Source organism: Hippocampus comes, unplaced genomic scaffold (genome assembly GCF_001891065.2).
Source record: "Hippocampus comes isolate QL1 unplaced genomic scaffold, H_comes_QL1_v1.1 scaffold92, whole genome shotgun sequence".
NCBI classification, from domain to species: Eukaryota; Metazoa; Chordata; class Actinopteri; order Syngnathiformes; family Syngnathidae; genus Hippocampus; species Hippocampus comes.
In genome coordinates this window covers 3355036-3377592 of record NW_017805379.1, presented here as the reverse complement: position 1 = coordinate 3377592, position 22557 = coordinate 3355036, and the positions used below count along the sequence as shown (strand labels likewise).

Genomic DNA, 22557 nt, shown 5'->3' with positions numbered 1-22557 from the left:
AAAACACTCAGTTTGAAAGTCATGACTGGGTCCAAAAATCTCACTGGTTTCAAATAAAAAAGAATACAAAAAAATTCTGTCATCTGTGGAAAATACTCCTGCTTGCTCTTGTAGTGGGATTAAAGAAAGCAGGTGAAAGGGTGACTCTTAAAAAGGGTTATGGGATTAGACCAGCCTAGCTCGTGGGCCACATACGGGAGGTGCCGTTCTTTGTTGCGGCCTCTCCAACATTAAGTACAATGTTTTTCTTTAAAATTGCGTATTTTGATCATTGATTTTGAAGCACTTTACATATACAGTACATTTATTTGACTAACCTTCTCATTACATTAATTATAAATAAACTAACATGAGTGTGAATTATTACTGAATTAAAAGAGACAATTTTATTTACTGCATTTAATGTGTACTTTTTTTTCAGAAAAATGGTTAATCAAAAATTGTTTTATCTTCGTCATTTGTTGCACTAGTTTAGTTTTTTTTTTCCACTTCTGAAACTGGTTAATGAATTCATCAATGATTGTATGAACAGAACAGTGTTGCATGAATTAAAAAAAATACACTTGATTAATCAATGTGGTAATGTAAATATAAACATTAAAATGAGCCCACTTGCAGGTGTGCCGTGCACATCTGAACGGAACAAAAGATAATTATTTATTAACAAGAACATGTACATAAATGTCAGTTTCTAGAAAACGGGAAGCTGCTAACTTGTGAACTGAGGCTTGTGAACGTGAACGCAAGGAGAGTAGAAGTGCACTTTACAGGTAGGGCCCCCAGCCCACATACATCAGACAGAGCAGCTTGTCGTCCGTGGCCTCCTGAATCAGGTAGTGCACGTGGCCCTCGATGGACAGAGGCAGTCCCAGAACTTTATTGCGGCTCTTAATCACACCCTGGAGACGCTGCTCGATGTCGCACACGTGCGTTTTGGCCTGCAGGACCAAGGAGACCAGTGGAACGCCGTTAAAAGTAGGGCTTGACCAAGATAGATTTTTTTAAAAAGCTTTTTTTTTAAGGCCAATGTAAGTTGGTCGGGGCCAAGTTATGAGTACATGGAAAGTTTTGTGTTTGTTTGTTTTTTTTTTTTTGGGGTGGTACTGGAAATGTTTGAAAACCATTGTCTTTGTCCGACGTTTTAATGTGTCAAGATAAAGAAGGAAAAACGAAAAAAGTTTGAACGGTTTGGTCCGCACACCTTTTCGTTGAGGATCTCTCCAGTTTCGTTGGCCTGAATTTTGCAGAGTCCTTTGCCTTGTTTGCTCCACTCCACCAGGGGATCATGAAGGAAGGTTTTTAGGACACTGGCAAGGAAAGAGGATTACAAAATAAATAAATTTTTAAAAGGCATTAATTTTTCATGGCCGCCCTTGTAATGCATTCATAAGGATGAAAAATGATATTTTTGGTGAATAGTGCATATTGTATATGTACGTGGTATAGACACCCTTTGTGTCCTCCAGTTGCGATGCTAAATTTATGAGAACATATATATATTTGTTATTTAGCATGATTTGTTACAATTTAAAAATATTTTCGACTTAAAAAAATTCTCTAATAGGTAAATATTTAATTTAACATTCGATTGTTGTTTTTTTTTTTTTTTTTTTTTTAATATTTCCTCAATTTGACGTACCTCATGAGTGACTCCCTCTGGTCCCTCATCAGCCTCAGTGTGACTTCGCAGGCCTGCCTGAAGAGACCCTCGATGCCCATGGGCCCCATGGCGTGCACCATGTTCTGCGTCAGACGGAATGGGACCACCTCGGGGACGTCAAACGTCTCCCCCTGGACGGGAGAAACATCGTGTGTCACCATCAAGGCAACGGTTTAGAATTTCGTCATTAAGTTGGAACGAGGGGCCGACTAATCAATCAGCCGGCCAAGGTATTATAATGATTATTATTTGTTGTGAGGATAAAGCGGATCGGGGAATGGATGGATGGTTGGATTGTCTTTCCTTTAAAAAATAAAAACATCAAAAAAAGTCTTTTTTTGTTGAGTCTGGAATATACAAGTGGCATTTTAGTCAATTTCAATGGGGAAACCTGAGTGAAGTTCGGCAAATGGAGTACCAAGCTTGTTCCGCAGGTGTCATAAACAAGTGAACCTTATTAAAGAGGCAGTTGAAGTCCACGTGCACACACTCCCCCGTGAAGGAGTCAAAGAGGATATTCTCGCCGTGGCGGTCCCCCAGGCCGAGGACGTAGCCCACCATGGACATGACGGCTGTGGAGCGGCAGTATACGGAGCGGCTGTTGTACCTGCCGATAGGAAAACAACAACAACAAAAACACTAAATGTAGGTCTGAACGATCCATCGATTTTACAAATTCGAATGTTTGTGTCATGATAGTTTTTGGATCAGGTCTTGACAAAAGGGACATTTCCCCAAGAGGATTTCACGTAAGCTGTGAATGTTTTTTTTTTTGGGATTGATTCATCATAATATACTCGAGCGTAAGCACCATACCACGACGTGGGGTCAGGGAAGGTGCGCAGGAACCACTCGTAGAAGATGGGGGGGTGTCGAGCGCACAGCACATCCTTGTGCATGCGGAGCTTCTCTTCGAAGGGGGTCGTCTTGGGGAGGATCATCTTCTTCAAATCCTTGCCCGACAAGTAGACGCCTGAAAGGCCCACGCCACGGCTCAGCGCTGGCGTCCGTGAAGCCGAGGCGGCGGCGTGACGTACCTCTCTCCTTGTACAGCCTGGTGAGGATGTGGCGGAGCCCCGACGTGTTGTTGACCCACTCGATGATGCCGCACTCCTCGTTCAGAGGGATGACGGCATAGGTGCGGATGTGTAGCTCCCGGCGCCGTGACTCGGCGTCTTTGCGCAAGCACTATGCGCGCGCACACACACACACACACACACACACACACACACACACACACACACACACACACTGCCTCTTTATATTAAGATTTTTTTTTTTTTTAAAGGCCTCCCCTCTGATAAGGTTTGCCTGGAGGTACTTTGCAGCTCAGGTACTAAACACTAAAGACCTCTCTCCTGATAAACAATTTAGCCCAAATAGACTCCTGGTGGTTTCTAAAGTTGTCCCGGGGCCACTTTATGAGAAAAAAAAAACTATATGAAAATAACAAATCTGAAAATGTATTTCCACAAAAAAAAAAAAAAAGTCTCCCCCAATTTGTACCTCAGCCATAATAAATGCCTGATCCTCTCTAAAGTTAAGCAAATAATCAACCCTGGCTGCTATATGAGGAAGAAAAAAAAACAGTGAAACATATTTACATCGTTATAAAAGTGGATTTGTTTGAAAATAAAGTCCTCTCCTCAATAAACTCCTTTCCCCTAAGAGACATCCGGTGCTCTCTGGAATTAAGTGAATTAACGCCTCGTGGACACTAAATGAGGAAGAACTATATATAATGGCATTTAAAATTGTTTGAAAATGCACTTTTTAAAAAAAAAATTAAAAAAGGCCTCTTCCTATTAACGCCATACCCCTAATAGTTACTTGGCACTGTAGCTAAAGTGATATGCCAGAGGAAAGAACAGAATATAATATCTGGTATTAAACTGCGCTTGCCGCAATAAGAGGAAAAGCATTTCTTTACCTTGTTAATGAGACAGTTGAACTCCATGAGCCTGCAGTCCTTCCTCAGGTCGTCTTTGGGCTTGCACATCATAGTGTAGCTGCGCCCGTCCGAGCCCTTCAGGCTGATCTTCTTGGGCTTCTGCAAGGAGGGCAAGATCTCCACCTGGGAAAACACGCGCCGGTCACAAAACAGCCTTCTGATTTAAAAACACTACAGACGATTTGAATTATCGCTCGGTAGTTTGGAGCAAGTTTGAAGTGGTGTTGTTAAGCAATTTATGAAAATAGAAGTGTTAAAAAAAAAATTGTAATGTATGATGATTTTTTTTTTCCTTCCCCCCCCCCCCCCCCCCCAGGCATGATTTTGTACGCCTTACGTGGTCTTCAAAGTGGTCCAGGTAGACCCAATGTCCCGGGAAGGCGTCGTGGGTGGTGTTGGCCCCGCCGGTGTAGGGCAGCGTGGGGATGAGCACAGACTGCAGCGGGATGAGAATCTGGCTGAAGGTGGGCTCCTCCACCAAACGCTTCAGATGCTTGAAGTGGACACTCATGCTCAGTTTGCCGGTGTCGTTGTTTACCTCGGAGAAAACAAATCAAACAAAAAGTCAAAGTACAGGACCATATTTTTTTTTCAGTGGCATCTGTAGAGTAAATCAAGCTACCACTGTAATTTCCTGTGAGAATGACGACTCACCAGCTTGTTGCAGAGCTCCACCAGCTTGTCGGTGAGCCTGTTGGCGTCGCTGACAAACTTGTCCAGAGACTGCTTGAGGCTGATGGCTTTCTTCAGGATCTGATTGCAGCGATTCATGCGGGTGGGGTAGGACGACTGAGGGACACGGGGCGAGAACATCGTCATCCTCGTCAGCGTAAAGTACAGTGGTACCTCTACTTACGAAATGAATGTACTCTGGAAGAAATTTCTGAGCAAGAAAATTTTGTAAGTCGAGACGTGTTTTCCATGTAAATGCCCTAATCCGTTCCAAGCCCCCCCCCCCCAAAATTCAGACATAAATGTTTTCTGAAGCATAAAAATGCATCAAAATATGTAACAAATACATGTTACGATTAGATTATCGCACAATAAATGAGAGTTGTGCATCATGTAAAAAAACAAAGAATAAAAATGATGGTCATTTAACTTTTAACTGCATCTTCATCATTTTTTGCTGTCTTTCGTTCACATTCTCTCTCAGAAGTGGGTTTTGCCTGGCGTTTTTCCAGCAAAAAAAAAAGTGCGCCTACCTTGGACACGGCCGTCATGAGCCACATGGCCTGCTGCGGATACGCCAGGAAGACTTTGGCCACGATGGTCATGAGGACGGTGAAGACTTCGTCGTTGGAGTGGCACACGCGGGAGATGAGCTGCGAGAAGGCGGTGAGGAACTGGTAGGGAGCCAGGTTGGCGCAATGCTCGCCCATCATCGCATTGATCTTGGACAGCTCCTGGCGCATCTGCCTGTCGGCCCGACCAGCTAGAGAAGAAGATAGCTTTGATTACTGGGAAAATATGGAAACGCACTTGGGCCGGATGATATTTTTTCACAGAAATCTGATTTCAAATTATTTTCATTCCGCCTTTGCTTAGAGGAAAACGGCTTGGACGCACATACCTCGGGTCAAAAGTTTCCAACGTGCATAAATGTGGTCTGTTAGCAAGAATTCACTGCAAGTTCCATTTTTTTTTTTTTTTTTTTTTAAATGGGACAAGAATGGTCGGAAGAGTGCTGAAGTTGGCAACACTTGAATGTGCTTTTTGAAAACTATCTCTTGGCAAATTAAGTGCTAAAAATGGATTCATCGGCTAGCCCTACGGATAATTATACAAAACAGCACAAACATGTATCACGACACGATTGGCCACGCACCTTTCTCACATTCACACACTTTGGCTCCAAAGTCCAGCCAGAGGGAGAGCATACGGGGCATAGCTTGGTAGATGTACTGGTTTCCAAACTGCAGCGCTCTGGAGGGAAACAAACAAGATGCCCGCCAAGGATTAAATAATGCCATTTATGGATTACATGTCTCACATCGACGAGCCTTGAACAGACAAGATTTGTAATCTCTTTATTAAACACCACAACAGCACACGTTATTCAGCCGGTGGCTTATAATACAGACACCTGAGCACATACTGTACAAATATATATTTTTCGCTGAATTCAAATTTGCTAGGCTTGGTGAAAGCTTGGCTTGGTGTGTCTAACTTATGAGATATTTTTTTATTTACACATTCCAGGGACTTTTAGTAAATGTAAGATTTTTAATTTTGATTAATTGTAGGAATGTGGAAAAAAGAAATCAGCTGATTTTTTTTTAACTATTTTTAAACTAGTAAATATCTGCCGATTAAATCCACCAGCCGATTCATTGGTCAGCTCCTACTTTCAATGACAATTTTTAGAAACGCGTGATAACTATAAGACAGATAAGTATCGGACTGATATTGGGGGAAAACAGAAAATACATCAAATTCATCTGTTTGATACCAACAAAATTGGACCGATAAAAAATGCTTCAAATATTTCAACATTGGTCTGGTTACTGTCATGTGGTTACACACTTCATGATCCAAGCCTCTGCTACATGATGTAGCACATGAAAAAGTTGCCATTATCATTGTTGGCTTTTTCTTTTCTTCATAACTAAAACTGTCATGAATTTTTATGTTTGAAGAGCCAAAACTGTTATTGTGATTTCAGCTGTAGAGTGCTTCAACGAGTCCTCGTGTAATTCGGCGAACTCAGTTTAGTTTTTTGTCGGTCTTACTTTCCGAAATAGGTGACAATGTATCTGATGAGGTTCCCTTGCTTCTCCATCTTGTTGTCGGTCACCATGGGCATGACTTTGTCATAGTACTTGGCCAGGTAGAAGTTGCCGTCCTCCCACTCAGGCAGAAGGTTGGTCACATCCTTCGCAAAAAGAAAAAAACGAATCAACAAAAGCAACGCTAAAGATGGGAGGACTCTTGCGTAAATGGCAACCTTGTACGTCTTCATGACGGCGTTGGACTCAAAGTTGGCCGTCTCCTCCATGAAGCGGCCCACCAGCAGCATGGCTCGGCCTTTGGTCTGCAGGTCGTGAGGGTCCGACGGGGGCTCCTCGTTAGGGAAGCACTGGGCCACGCCCTTCTGCAGTACGATCAGCGCCTGGTGGACGTCGCCCTGACCGCCCAGCGAAAATATGAGCCCCAAAAAAAAAAAAAAAAAGTGAACCGCCGCGCTTACGTGGTGGCCATGTTGGCAGGGGCGACTTTGGTTTTCAGGAGGTTTACTTTTTTGTCAACGCCAAAGCGTGTGCTATCAATACATATAATTTAAAAAAAAGCCCCCTCAAATTTTTGTACCTTTCAAAAGTTACACTTGTGGTGATTGTACATGCTTGTACGCAACCTTACATAGCTCAATGTACCGGTATTCTTAGCTTTTTGTTCTTTCTGCCATCCACACACATGAAATTTGCTGACAACTTAGACCATGCAGGCTTCACGTCGCTCAAGGCACGCAGCCTAAAAGGGACGTGTGATATCTACCTGTCCATATATGCGGTGGTGATGTAATGAGTAATCAATAGCGGTATGTTCCGAGTAGTGTAGCACATCGGTTAAAATATCATTGCAAAGCTGAGATCATTCTCTTTTTGATGATACTAAAAGCTCATTTCTGAATTGTGGGTCACTGTGACTCATTTTGGTAACATCCCACCTTGGACCAAAGCCACTTGGCCTTCTCGGTGAGCAGCTCAGCCAGGTGCGTGTTCTCTGCGTTCAGGAGCGCGTTGAAGGCGGTCTGGTGATGTCCGGCCTTCCTGGCCACCCGGGCGCTCTGGAGCCAGCACTCGCCAACCAGCTTCTGACTCGAAGGCCTGGAAAAGTCAAAGACCGTAAACATGATAGATTGCACATGTTGTGCATTTCTAACACAGGAAGTAGGATTTTTTTTTTTTTTTGGGTCCATTCATTGTGTGTGTGTACCATTGGAACCAGGTTTAAATTTGGTTCTGTGGGAATGGAGAGTATCATGTCAAATTGACTTTGAGGTCAAGTTTGGCAGACATAGCAGAACAAATAAGACATGGCGTAACTGGGCGAGGCATTCATTTATCAGGACACAGCATCTAAAGAGTCGTTAATTTAGTTTGTGCGTGGTTACTTTGACTGCAGGCTCAGCAGGGCGCGGCGGAGGGCCAGGATGGGCTCTTTGGCCCGAAATGATTTCTGGGTCATCTCCAGCCGATCCGACCAATGGGAGGGGAGCTGTCTGAGGCCGGGAGACGAGCCTCCCTCCTGCCTCTGTAGCTCGGTGAACGTGTGCTCCAACTCGCTCAGCATGTGGAGCCTGACATCATAGAAAGGAGAGGAAAATATTGTGCATTTCAAACACACGATGCAAATATACAAAATGCCATCGCGACAACATAAACTAATTGGACAAAGTGACTGGTGTTTTTCAGATACACTCTTGTGGGTGATTTCTTACTTTTAAAAATTTGTTTGAATAACTTTGCAATCATTAAAAACTTTTTTTCCCCCCACGTTGTCATGGTGGGTACTGTCTGTCAAATGAGGAAAAGAATTTATTTCAATTTGGAATTAGGCTGTCAAATAAACAATGCGGAAAAAGTGAAGCATTGTCAAAGGACCAAAACGAGGCCAACAGACCTGACGATGTACTCGTATCCTCTCTGGTAAGAGCCGCACTCGTAGCTGGCGGCCGACAACGGGACCACCTGCTCATTCCGGACCAGCTTCAGCTTCTCGGAGAAGGCGGCGCCATCTTGTTTCTTGGCTGCCAGTAGCAGCTGACCCAGTCGTACTCCCCACGTGCTGGACTGGAGGTCTGAAGGCACATTTGGCAGCTCGATTCATTTTCTTTTTTGGGCTGAGGAAGAAGGTGGCTAATGAGTCGAGTCATGAACAATAATTTATTTCATTACCCGAACTCAAATAGTCCTCCAGCAGGTCCCATTTGCCCAGCTTCCAGGCAGCCTCCACTCTGTAGGCGTTGAGCTCCGAGGTCCACTGCTCCCTAAACGTCGTAAACAGACGCAGCGGTGCTCAGCCTCTGGCTAGCAAGACCATAAAAACCTTTCACCATCAAAACAAAATAAATAAATAAATAATGTCCATAAAAATGCTCTGAATCGAATCATGGCCTCATAACCAAATTTTTAGCGGCATCGCATCCCTAAAACTTCATAGTCTTCGACTAACAGGAATTGATGATATATTTTTTCATTTCTTTCTCAGGGCATTGAATCGATTGCAACCGGGCAGCTCTGTTTGTCTTAGGAGACGCTTCGCTTCTCATCCAAGAAGGCTTCATCAGCTCATCCAACAAGGCTTGGTTAGTACAGACTAGCCTGAGTTGGTGTGGAAAAACCACCACCGGACGTCGCATTCTGTACTAAGGTCAAGTACGTACCTGTCGGCCAGGACTCCATTAACCTGCGTGATGACTGTGGACAGCTGGCCCAGGCCCAACCGAGACCTCATGACGCCGTGATAGTGGCCGATCTAGAACGGCGGCACACAGAGAAGAACGTTACAACAAACTAGAGAGCGCAATTGCTGTGGGAACTGCGTGTGACCATTGAAGAGCCGACACTGAACCTGAATTCCAGGATATGGGGCAGCGGTTGGGTACCTGGTCGGACTGGAGCTGTATGGCGTGATCGTAGCACGCGGTGGCATCCTGCAGCAGGCCGATGCTCTCGTGCTCCAGGATTTGTTCGCGGAGCGACGGCTCCTCCTGCCTCAGGGCGTCCACCCCCTTCAGGCCGTCGGGCTCGTGCATGGCAGCGTACAATGTCTGCGGCGAGAAAGTAGACCACTCGTTCAGCTAAAATGCTAACTTCAGAGACAGGGGCGTCAACTCACTTTCATCGCTGGCCAGAAACCCGATACGAGCCTTCATTTGGCTGATTTTTTTCGCTTTGACTTGGGAGTGCTTAATATGCTACCAGATTGAAAGTTGGTCTTTCTGATAGTACTTGGAGGGTTAGGTTGTGTTTTTTGGGAGCTAGGGGGGAGGGGATACTTGATGTCAAACCACTGCTTTTAATTTCCGGCGGTGGTCTCACCTGGAGGAAGGTGAGGTGGTCCTTGATGTCCTCGTTGCCCTCCAGCATGTAGGCTTCAAAGTGCATGAGGGCGCGCGTGTAGGCCTTGGAATGCAGCGCCGCCTTGGCCATCACATCTTGCGGGATGTCCTTGAGGAAAGCCGCCACGCACTTGTACTTGCCACTCTCTGCTATGATTGTTCGAGGTTGCAGTTTATGTGAGATGGTTCGTATTTTGTCTTTTGTTTTTAATGTCACAAAATGTATTTTACGTGTTTTTAAGGTATTAGCTAGACAATGGTGGTTAACATCAACAAATTTTCATGCAAAACGGCAACTCTGGCATTTGTTTGATTTATTGCATTCGTATGAAAAACGGCACACATGAAGCAGAAGCTGAGATTCCCTACTTATAATCGCACGCTGATTGTTCCCTTTGATATCGCGACCTACCGTTATCGCTGGGCTCCACGTGACTGATGTGGCGACTCCACTGGGTGAGGTGAGACAGCATGCTGAACACCGTCTGAGTGCTGAGCTGCCAGTGGCTGGACGCCGTCTCCTGGACACGCTCCTCGCTCTCTGTCAGCACGGCCAGCATCTCCTGTGTCACCTGGAGCGAAAGACGCATACAGTGGTGACTTGAACACGAGGTCAAAAAGGTTTTTTGAGGTCACAATTCAATCCAGCGGGTCATTATGCTGCTCCTCCTGGTAATGCGCACCTTGGCCACCCGGGGGCAGTATAATGCAGACATGGCTAACTTTTCTGTATTCATTCAGACTACTACTTTTTTTTTTTTTTTTTTATCAGCTATGGAACACTCACCTCCTCTCGTTCGGCCGGCGTGCAGCCCAACAGCATGTAGAGCAGCACATGAGGCAGCAGGTAGATGGTCACCTTGTAGTCGTAGTTGATGATGAAACTGCAGCAGGTGAACACCCGGCTTGCCAAATTGTGTCGTACCTGACGCCCCCCCCGGCCAAGAAAAGAAGTTAATTAATTCATCATTGTAAAATCTAGAGGAAAGTATTCAGTGACTTTTTAAAAAAATGTATTTCTCACATTGTTATATTACATCAGCTCACTACATCATGTAGTTTAATCACCATTTATTTGAATACGGCTTTTATTATTTTTTTATTATTACCAGTCCAAACAAGAGGTCTCACTTTGCTGATGAGATAGGCGGCCCACGTGGCGGCCCAGTCGGAGAACTTGCCGCCCCGGTTGCTGAGGTAGACTGGCTTCTTCAGGTTGGACCAGGCAGCCTTCTTCTGGCTGCTCTTGTACCTGCGACGTGGACGCACACCCGAGATGAGAAAGAAGGAGTTTTTCCATTGTACCACCATTGTACTTTTTGTTCGCCCAGTCGTGTTTTTCAGACAAATAGTTTCTGTTATCCTAATATGAACACGATCCAATTTGTCATAGCGCGGCTCAGTTGCACGTGTGACTTCCTCGTACATTCTGTGTATGTGCTACTGTGGAAATATTTACTCTCTGACTTTACTACGGTGTGATGATAGACTAAGGCGTCTTGCGTACAAATTTGGGTTACAGTGTCTGAGGATGCCCCCTGCCCTCCAGTACCTGCTGTTGAGGTGAGGCTCCAGTATTTCTTTGACATGCTCCGGGAATCTCCTCCACAGTCGGCGGCCCGGTGAATCCAGGCGACCCTCGCGGCACTCAAAGATGGCCAACAGTTCCTACGGAAACGGAATCATGGGAATTCAGTTAAAATGACAGATCACACACATTAACACAAATGCTGGCTCAGCACGCACATTCCAACATTTTTGTTACATTTAGAGTTAGTTTTAGTTTCATAAAGGTATGATGGCCTGGGTGTACCTGGATGGCGTACGCAGCAGAGTCCTGCGCTCGGACGTTGTCGGCATAAGCCAGGAAAGCTCGGGTGAGTTCGGTCAGCAGTTCGTAAGCAAAATTGGGGTCGGCCACGCCACCCTGATTGAAACACAAAAGCAACATTAAAATGCGAGTGGAAATGAACGGGGCCTTGCACGAGGCCCAATTTTTTTTTTTCAAGACATACCACAAAGGTGTTGCGGTCACCGTGGATGTGCGACGGCGATAGGTCCAGGCGACCCGGATCCACAGCGCCCAGCTCACCGAGACACTCGCCACACAGGAGTCGGGCTTCGGGAGACGAGTCCTGGCAGCCCTTGAGCAGCACCGACACCAGGCTGGAGATGACCGGTTCCACAGACTCACTGGCGCACACTTGCCTCGACAGCCACTCCTGCGGTCGCCCCAAACCCCAACATTTTGGCATCATCAAAAAGAGGATCAACTCAGCTTGCCAATATGTCAACAAATGATGTCTTTGCGCTCACCTGGTTGCTGTGCATCATGTCTCTGAGGCTGGTCAGTGCATGGATGCGGACGTCGACGTTCTCGTGCTGAACGGCTCTCATGGAAAGTTGTAATGCAGACGCCAGGTCACTGTTGCTTGCTGTCAACTAAGCAAATGAACAAATATACAGTACGCTGTGAACACGCTTGGCTCTGCTGGTATACAGTTGCAAGAAAATGTATGTGAAGCCTTTGGACAGTCCTGGGTTGATATATAAATACATTTGCATTAATATCTTTTACAACTGTTTGTTTTGATTTTTCTATGTTTAAGGGGGTCATCAAAAAAGAGTGTAGAATTGGCTTGCTGCTAACTGGCTAACTCGTTAGCCTGTGTGCGTTTCGAGCTATGATCTGGGGTACAATCTTCATGTAATCCACAACTGTATGCTGGCTAACTCGTTAGCCTGTGTGCGTTTCGAGCTACGAGCTGGGGTGCAATCTTCATGTAATTCACAACTGTTGTTATTGTACGCGTTGAGGGACCAAAATAAGAAGCAATGAAGATACGAAACTAGAAGCTGCCAAGTATTGGAATCGTGTTTGTGGTGTATGATCCCGACTAGCACCGTCAAATGGACCTTTTTGTAGTTCTGCAGCACAGTGTGAATGTCTTTGAGCTCAGGATGGTCCGGCAGGAAGTAAATCTCATGGAGGTAGTCGTTGACCTCTTCCCTGTGCAAGACACAGCAGTGAATAACACTTGTTGATATCGTACATGTGAATTCATGGTACCGAATGGCTAACCTGTTGTCCAGTATGAGGAAGCGGATGATGGCAGCGGTCTCTTTGGGCTGCAGGGGGATGAGAGGCAGGAGCGCCACAATCACGTGGCTCAGCAGGGGGCCAAGATGTGCCGTCTCCACGCTTCTCACGAAACACTCCCACGTTCTGTCGGCAAAGGCCAAAAGCATTCAAAACACAGTCATGCCATTTTACCGAATGAAGAGAGAATGTAGCACAGTTCAGTGGCTATTTAGCTAGGAACACAAATTGTGAATAAGATCGGGTACTGACTGGCAGCAGAGCAGAGGAAAGTCTTCTCGATAGCGGAGGCCGGTGCGCAGGGTGGTCATCATCTTCACCCGCACTGAGCTGATGTGTTTGGACCCCATCAGTCGCATCAGTGCCATCACGCTGGTCAGCGCCTCAAACACAGGAAACACACCCTCACTCGAAATGCCTCAATTGAAAATGGAACGACACAGTGGGAGCTTCAAGTGTGACATCTCCAGAGTTCAAACTGTCATATTTGCAATTTTGGGGAATGTTTTTTTTTCTCCTGATATTAATCCATTTTCCTTCCAGTATTTTTCGATACTTCTTTTTCAATATTTAGCTCACCAGTTTCTTCCTGTCCTTCTCTCCCGCTCGAGAGCTGAGAAACTGCATGTTAAAGAAAGCAAGAATTCCTAGTAGCTTTGGCTGCAGGTAGTCTACCTGCGTGGAAAGAATAACAGATATGATACAATAATAAAAGCATTAAAAAAAAAAAAATCTACAAAAAACACATTCTGGTACCATTTGCTCCGAGGTGGTGATGTTGCGGGGACCCTGGTAGGGGTCGTCGTTGGACGCGAAGGAAGCCAGGATGGCCAGGCCGTTGAAGACCTGCTGATAGTGCTCACCCAAGCGCAGCAGTAGCTCGTTGTGAAGGCCTTGGAAGTCTTGGCGCAGAAGTGAGCCCAGTTCGATCTCGGTCTCGCTCTGAACAATATGGTCACAGGGACAAATCAAATGCAATACAATGAAAACAGCAGGGGCCCCAAAACTGAACTCTGCGGAACACCATATGACATTTTTTCCCCCTCATATTTTATTTCTTTAGTTGATGTTTTTGCTCTTTATGTTTTCCTCCTCTTATATCTGTATATTTTCCCAAAATAAGTTTTCCAATGTATATAATTTGTTCTTATTTTTTGTTCCATTTTATTTTTCTTTTCTAACATTTTATTTTTTCAACATTTGTGTATTTAAGGCTGTTAGTCAGATAATTTAGCAACATTTTTATTTTTCCTAATATTTTTAATATTGTTGGGTAATATTTGTACATTTTCCATTATTATTTCCTTTTCTCTGTTTGTTATTTAATAACTTCTAATTTTGTAATGTTTACATTCTTGTGAAATATTTGTGCATTTTTTATTTATTGTAATGTTTCCCAATCTAGTATTAATATTTAAGTATATTTCACTATTACTTTTGTTTTTTTTTTCCCTGTGTATGTGTATATTCTGTCAAATATTTTTATCTCCCCATCTGTTTTGCATTTTGTCTAATAATATTTTTTACTGTATTGTGTATTTGTTTTACTACGTCTACATTATTCATCTTACTGTTGCTTTGAGTGTCGAGAAATAATCAAATAAAGTGCGATTATATATGATTTTGTTATTTTATATTGTGAGCATTCGTGAGTTCAATTTAAAACCGACGAACTAGGACGGGATGGTGCGGTTCCCTACCTGGAGGTAGTGGAAGGCCCTCTCCAGCTCCTCCTTCGTGCAGGAGCAGACCAGGTGGCTAAAGATGTACTTGAAGTTACTGATCAGGATCTCCCGCCGGTTGGCGTTCAGCTCATTGGCCAGCGTGCGGATGAGGGCGGAACCAATGACGCTGGACTTGGCGGCCAAGTAGGGCAAGAGCACCTGCAGCGTCCGCTGAATACCCCAGCATATGAGCAATACATTTCAGAATATTTCATATTGATCCACGTCTCATACAGCAACAAGGCGCGTGGCCTCCATGTACGTACAGAAAGAAAGAGGTGGAGGTCTGGGAAGTTGAAGGCGTGTGCGATCTGAGCAAGGATGTCAAGCGCCAGCTCCCTCTGATGGGCAGAATCGTTGCCCTGTTGGGGCATGCTGCGCGTGGCCGAAGAGTAACGCGAGTGCAGCGACTCCACCAGGAACTAAAACAAACGGATGTACGCACGTCCCGTGAATTGAAGCCACTCTAGTGGTGGATACACAGGACAAGGTACAAAAGGAAAGAGAAAGGGAAGGAACATAGGCAGAAAAGCGGGACGGGAGGTGGGAAACAAGGATGGTGTGAAAGAGAGTGATGAAATAAGGTGGAATGGATCAAGGAATGAGGCAAGGAAGGAAGAAAACTTATTTTGAAAACATACTTTGACTTATGTTAACTAAAAGAAGAGTAAATTAGATAGGTATACACCCATCTATATTTCCCCTTGTTTCTGTCATCTCCTTTTGGGCCCACCTGTGCATGACCTTCCTCCGGTGCTTGCTTACCTGACAAATGGGGTTCTTGTGTTGATTGAAGAGTGTTTGCAACTCGATTCCTTTGGAGGCCGCCAGCGATCTGATCTGTGTGTAGGCACCCACAGACACGGGCGACGACTTGGACAGCAAACAGTGGAGCAGATGCAGCAGGGAGAAGGACACCAAGCTGCCCTGAGATGTTCTGGAACAGCGAGATCAGAAGGTAAATTGACAGAAACTCTAACAGACATCACCAGAGTTTTGGGGGAGGGGAACTTGTTCGGTTCAATGTTTTGATCAAAAACAAAATTCAAAGGTAATATCCAAAAGTTTTGAAGTCACCCGGGCCCCTTGAACTGGCACTACCCCTCTGACCCATCTCCAAAAAAGAATGGGCCATTTTATGTATGTAGATAGGCTCAATGCTCTTAAAAGGACGAAGTAACACGTGGAGTGCCTCAAGGCTCACTTTTAGGTCCTTTAATTATTCCTTTTATATGCCCCCATTGACGTGCCATGAGGGAGGCATGGAGTGTTTCGATATGTTTCGTTTTTAAGTCTGTCACAAACCTTTTAAACTGCGCAGACACGCTCCCATCAATACACTGACAGAGTTTGGCGCAACCCCTCAGGCTCGTTTGTTTCCTTACCTGCCGATCTCTCCGGTGGTGAGGATGAGAGTGTGGCGCAAGTTGTCGTCATTGTTGGCTTTGGCGCTGTTGAAGGCCTCTTTGAGCGCAACAGTCAGCAGCTGGGAACACACACATACACGTGCACAAAGATCACACACACACACACACACACACACACACACACACACACACACACACACACACACACACACACACACAGCCAAACATACACACGTCTGAAGCACTCACCTCACTCGCGGGGCTGTTGTCAGGGGAGGGGTCCATCAACAGGAAACGCACCGATTGGCTGAAACTCATCCTGACGCCCGGATCCGAATCCTTGAGAAGGCCGATGAGAGCGGACAAAAGCTCCTGGGAGTCGTCGCCAGCATCACCCAGACGGACATGTTGGCAGAGGTGAGGTAGTGCTTGTAGAAATGCTACGGTAGGGAACCAAACACATTCAGTGGGTTTGGAACAGTACACTACGGTGCATTGGGAAAGTATTTACAATGCTTCACTTTTTACACATTTTGTTAGGTGTGCATTATTCGAAAAGGAAAGAGCAGAGGAATCCAATCAATATGTGTGCAACATAATATGTGGAAGCATTTTTTTATAGTTTAAATAGGTAAAGATTTTGCCACAAGACCTTGTTTAACGCTACTTGGCGCCAGTGGTCCGAGCAGAAGCAGGAAAGGTTTGACAAAGGATGCTGTCAGGGATGGGGGTGCGCCGCCGAGGTGTTCCACCGCCAGGCAGAGGCCGTGGCACACAAGCTCTTCCGCATGATTGGCGTCGTAGCTAAGCAGGGACAGCCCCGACTGGACGCAGCTCAGATGGCCCACGATCCTCGCCAGCTCCCTTCGCACATTCTCCGAAGAGTCATCCAGCATTGGACTGCAACACACAAATAATAACGTTTGAGTATTGTATACTTTTATCTTCGGATGTGGAATACATTTTAAGCCACGCACCCCCGACAACATCCTGACAAAGGTGGTGTCCCTCCAAAATTGGGACTTAAAAGCTAAAAGCTAATTTAATCTTGACAACAATCGTTCCTCAAAGGTTTCTTAGAGTTGGCGCACCCACTTTCCTGTGCACACCCACTCCCAAAGATTTGATCAAATAAAATGAAAATGTGGTTATTACATAATTTCACTGACAAATATGTTTACGATATAGAAACAGCTCCTTGGAAACTATGCATCACCTTTAACATACTGAGAGAGTTGGCGCACCCCCTGCATGTGTGATCAATACAATTACAAATCCCGCCTCCTCAACACGTACTATAGGGCGGTGGTGGTGATGAGGTTGTGTTGGGAGTTTTCCAGATGGTGAAGAAGAAGCGGGAAGGCCCGGACCGCCGCCTCTTTCAGGGCCTCGTCCCGACCTCGCAGGGCCGCAGAGAACACAAACGCACGCCACGCCGCGCACACCCCGCCGTGCAAGTGCGCCACCAGAGAGAGACACTGCGTCCGAACCTTGCTCGCTGACAAAACACAAACCTCAAATAATAAGAATGGCAAATGCAAAGTCATTTGTTTTGGAATAAAAGGATGGAAATAGAAAAAAAACATGTGCTCTCTGTTAGATATTATTTATTTTGGCAGCATACTCACAGAAGCAAAAGTGAAGCCTCTGAGCCAAGGTGAGCACCCAGGAGTGGAAACCCGTATTTTTGTAGGCCGAAGTCGACTTGTGAGCCGACACCCAGGGGAGCGTCAGGAGCGCACACGCATGCCGATGGAGCACATCTTGACCTTGGCTGCACGCTGCATAGCAAAACAAAAGCAAAAGTAAATGCAGACTTAATGAGGGTGTCTTAGGCAGTGTAATTTTTCACATTTTTTGGGGCGAGAGGGCGCGCCAACTAAATCAATAAATCAACATTTCATTATTTATGAACAAGTTATTTTGTGCACCACTGCATTAGACAATAATGCTATCATGGGAAGGCCTACCGGTCAGGTAGAGCACACAGTCAAGGACTCTCATAGTGATCTGGACAGCGGACTCGTAGTAGTTCTGGTTGGAGACGGGTTCAGCCCCGCCCTCTAGCACTGATTGACAGCTCCTCAATGTCCTACCCAGAGTCTCAGAGGACAACCAGAGAAGTGGCGGCTGCCTGAGAAATTGGAAGAATATAAGTCACGCCACTGGTGGAAAAATTATGAAGTGCTGCTGCCGTCAATGAAAATACAACAAACTTTTTTTTTTTCCTCTCAATCTTGTGATTGAGATTTGATACAAGGTTATTTTTGCAATTAGAGTCGTTAACGTGTGTGGGGTAGTGCATCACCTGGTGGGCGAGGAACAAACTGCAGCCAGTCGGAGAATGAGCCCGACGCCCCGAAGCGCGGCAAGCCTGTGGGCGCTCTTGAGTTCACAATTGTCAGAGTTGAACAGCGCCAAGAGCTCCTCTAAGCGGCTGCTGAGCACGGCCCAGACCTCACTGTCATCACGTACGGCCACTTCGCTGTAACAGCCAAACGTCAGTCGATTTCTGAAGGCTTTGTTTATTTGCAGTATTTTCGCACACTCACGCGTACGGCACCGAGTTCGGTGTGCCGTGGGCCCCTTTGCAGACTTTCTTGCTCGGCGTGGCCTCGTCTTCGAATTGGCGCATCAGCATGGCAATCTCCGCTTTGAGCGCAGCTTTCAGGAAACCTTCCGCACACTGATGCGTAGAGGAAAACAATAAAAAATAAACAGTCCTCAGTCAGGTTTTATCATTGGCCAGGATGGCGCAGGCGGTCAAAAGACGACCAATACTGTACTTCAGCTTGTGTTTCAGTTCCAACGGTGCGCGCCAGCGTCCCGCAGACCTGCACCACTCTCCTCATCTGCAGTAGGGCGACGTTCTCATAACTGATGGCGACTGACAGCGCCCAGTCCAAAGCATGACACACAGACTGGGTTACCTCCGTCCCCTGGGGAGTGCCAGGCTCCAGGGTTCCTGCACATAAATTTCATCAGTGTTTATTTTTTACCAGAAAAAAAATGTCTTCAAATAGGTGAATCCACATCCGCCGGGCTGTGAGTATGTAGGGGGCCACTGTACTCACAAGCATATATTCTTTATCCTCTGTGAAGATTGAAACACATTTCTCTCATTGACCACTTCTTCTCCTTTCGGCTTGTCCCTTTTCAGGGGTTGCCACAGCGAGTCATTAATTTCCATCTTTCCCTGTTCTCTGCATCCTCTACTCTGACTCCAACTACCTGCATGTCTTCCCTCACGGCATCCATGAATCTCCTCTTTGGCCTTCCTCTCTGTCTCCTACCTGGTAGCTCCATCTCTAACATTTTCCTACCAATGTATCCCCTGTCCCTCCTCTGTACATGTCCAAACCATCTCAGTCTGGCCTCTCTCACTTTTTCTCCAAACTTTCCTGTCTGAGTTGTCCCTCTGATGACCTCATTACTGATCCTGTCCATCCTTGTCACTCCTAAGGAGAATCTCAGCATCTTTAACTCAGCCACCTCTAACTCTGCCTCCTGTCTTTTGCCAATTGCTAGTGTCTCGAGACCGTACATCATGGCCGGTCTCACAACTGTTCTGTAAACTTTTCCCTTTACCTTAGCTGACACCCTTCGATCACAAATCACTCCTGACACTTTTCTCCAGCTGTTCCATCCTGCCTGCATTTCTCTCATTGACCACGTTTATACAAAATGTACTGTATATATTTATATGTTTGTATAATACTGCTGCCACATGCCAGGACACACACACCAGAAGGAGCAGCATATTTTCCATTAAAGTCAAGCCCCCAGAAGTCGTTCGGGATGACAAGTTGCTTGCATTTCTGCTGAAGAAATTGGTAGGAGGCTTGAGAAGTGCGGTCTCTGAGAGGTCTCTGAGTAGTTCGCGTACTTCAAAATGCACGCGTTTTGATCTTAGGTCGTTGCATTCTAGTAGTTCACTCCTAAAATATAAATGCCTTACAAATTCACAAATGTCATGACAATAAGAATGCACACACAGTATGAAGATGCTCAAGTCACGGGGATGCCTGTTAGCTGGGCATTGCCGCCCTCTTGTGGCATGTTGGGGTGTTACAGAAAGAGCACCAAAAAAATGTCCTGAAAATCTGACGTTTTTTAGTGGATAATGAAGCACAGGCTCCCAAAAAAAATTGACTTTTTCATATTTTCTGCTAAATTTCTACAACAATTCTATAATAATAATAATAATAATAATTCCGTACTTGTGTTGGACGCCTGAGTCTCCGCATGGGTGCAGACACATTCAAACACTTGTGCCAGGTACGTGTCCTCCAGGCGGGTGCAACCTTGGCGAAACACGCAGTGTGCGAGGCTGAGCAGCTCCCCCTCATACCCGCCAGCGTGCGTCTTCAGCACGTGGAGGAAGGTGGCGAAGAACTGGTGTCCCAGCTCTTCTGGGAAGCCCCGCAGCTCCACTAGCCGCCTCAGCATCGCCATGGTAACAGTCCTCAGCCGGGTGTTACCATTGGCCAGGATGGCGCAGGCGGTCTCCCAGGCCATTCTTTGGTCCCGTGGGGAGATTACACCCCTGACAACGTCGCTAACGACGTACAACGTCACCGCGGCGAGGGACTCCAACGCAGCCGGTGAGGCGAGAGAGAGGGTCGAAGGGGTGAGGTTGGGGCACGGCGGGGGGACGGTGAAGGATTGGAGGGCGGCGGGCCAAAGGCTTGGCGAGCGGGAGGTGATGTGGGCGTGTAGGATACCGCTCAGGTCGGCCACCAGGAGGATGAGCCCTTGGGCCAGGCGGGCGAAAATGAAGGGCATCCGGACGAGGAAGGAGTGCAGCAAGGAGCAAAGGACGGCGCGCACCTTCCCGTGGATAGCGCCGCAGTCGGGGGCGGCAGCCACGCGCAGCAGACGCAGTAACACCCACTTGCCGAAGTCTGTAGACGAACCGAAACCGTAAAATGCTTCTCATGATGATATTAGGGCTGCCACTAATGATTATTTTCATAATCGGTTAATCTGTCAATCCTTTTGTCGATTAATTAGAAAAAACATTGTAATTTCCATCCATATATGCAAAAACATAACACTACTGGTGACAAATTAGCACTGAACAAAATGCAACATTATGATTCTAAAATGATTACCGACTCATTTAATAATCGATTGTCAGTTGATCGATTTATCATTACCACAGAAAAGAATTTAATTCCTACAAGATGCCCCCTTGGAGCTGCCCTGAATTTTGCCCTCCTGTTACAAATGGATGCTTGACCCCGAAAATGTTGGGACCTGTCTCACCAATGCAGTGTTGTGTTGTATCGGGGTAGTCTGCGGACTGGCAGGCAGGGTTGGAAAACATGAGTGATGACGACTTGATGATGTGTTGCACGAAGTCCAGCAGCATGACGCAGGCAGGCTCCGAGGTGGACTTTTTATTCAGCCCGAGAGACACTGAAAGGAATGACACGACCTCCTTAAGCACCAGAACAAGTTGAGAGTGACCCAAATACACCATGCCATTTTTACTGCTTATCTTCAATTTATCAATGTCTTTCCATTCATTTCTTTGTCCTGTGCTGTTCTTTTATATATCTTTTATCTGGATTCTTTTTACCCTGTATTATTCAAATACCAGCACTTACTCAAAAAACATTGACAATATTTAAAACCGAGCACTCATTCATTCCCGGGAACTGGATTCTTCCCCTGAGGAAGTCAGCCTTTAATTACGTCATAACAAGGCGCCAAGTCAAAACAAAAATAGAATTGCTAAGTTTGCTTTGTAGCACTTTCTAGACACTATTAATTGATAGTGTTTGCAAATAATTGTTTCCTTTCCCCCCCCAACCTACCCGCATCCACGTCAGTCAGTATCCTGTCAATGAACTGACACAGGATCTGTCGAGGTTTCTTTGCAGCTTCGTCGTATTCCCCCGGACTGGCGCTGACAAACATTAACAAACATTGTGTACAGTTTATAAAGCCTGTTTAGATGACTTTTACTTTGGCAAATGTACATGCAGCGAACGTGCTCAGTTTAGCTCAGTCCGTTAGCCATTAGCCAGCCGGAGTTACCTGGCAAGCTCACGAAGAGCGGGGATCATGGCTGACATCTCCAGCCCCTCCATGGTCAACACTGTCTACTCGTGTTTTTTAATTCATGTCTAAAGCGTTTTTATTGAAGAATGAGCAAGAGTTCGAAAACGCACAGCAGTCAAAACTTTCGCTCCATTTTGACGTAGTTGATGTGGTGTTACGGCAACTGCCGAGAGTCAAAAAGTTCGCAAAAACCGCGAAGTTTGATAACACGTTGAAACGAGACAATTAGATAAATGTTTAACTTCATGTATTTATTTTGATGTTGCATATTTAATTGAATGTACTTGGCGCAAACATTGTATGAAATAAATTCGTGATTTATTTTGTGATATGAGTTTGTAATTTGATTGTTCTAAATAAGGGTGTCACACTCATTTTTGTAGTTATGGTTGCCCTGGAGGACCTTTATGACTTTGACCCTTATAAATGTATAATCGCCTGATGTTATCACTTATACACAACAACTTGATGAATAATTAGTTTTGAAATTATAGACCTCAGTACATATAAATGGTTTGTTCAACCGTGTTTCAAAACTCTATTTATTGTAGCTCGTAGTAGCAATGACAATGGTCATTTTAGTACTTCCATTTTAAATTGTTTAATGTAATAATTAATGTAT

At 45.5% G+C, this 22557-nt stretch overlaps 1 protein-coding gene across 2 annotated transcripts; it reads right to left on the bottom strand.

Moving 5' to 3' along the window:
* Positions 1–612: 612 nt before the first annotated feature.
* Positions 613–22094, bottom strand: atr (ATR checkpoint kinase). 2 transcript variants are annotated; one of them, XM_019872598.1, is made up of 48 exons: positions 21912–22094; positions 21689–21780; positions 21135–21287; positions 20087–20770; positions 18653–18831; positions 18419–18552; positions 18175–18351; positions 17837–18000; positions 17495–17647; positions 17163–17364; positions 16519–16766; positions 16116–16306; positions 15885–15985; positions 15265–15436; positions 14766–14921; positions 14476–14670; positions 13532–13717; positions 13355–13450; positions 13028–13158; positions 12758–12901; positions 12592–12685; positions 11992–12117; positions 11691–11897; positions 11489–11602; positions 11228–11343; positions 10807–10927; positions 10463–10600; positions 10088–10247; positions 9656–9825; positions 9220–9384; positions 8998–9089; positions 8510–8601; positions 8235–8412; positions 7726–7911; positions 7279–7438; positions 6559–6738; positions 6344–6486; positions 5440–5537; positions 4817–5046; positions 4266–4400; positions 3949–4149; positions 3591–3734; positions 2698–2848; positions 2477–2633; positions 2114–2267; positions 1640–1791; positions 1202–1307; positions 613–938 (listed from the first exon to the last, which is right to left on the bottom strand). In XM_019872598.1, exons 1-48 carry the CDS (start codon positions 21962–21964, stop codon positions 765–767), a joined length of 7755 nt encoding a protein of 2584 aa, XP_019728157.1. In that variant the 5' UTR covers positions 21965–22094; the 3' UTR covers positions 613–764. The 2 variants fall into 2 exon arrangements, with proteins under 2 accessions (XP_019728157.1, XP_019728158.1); XM_019872599.1 differs by having other exon boundaries at positions 9656–9822.
* Positions 22095–22557: the final 463 nt, after the last annotated feature.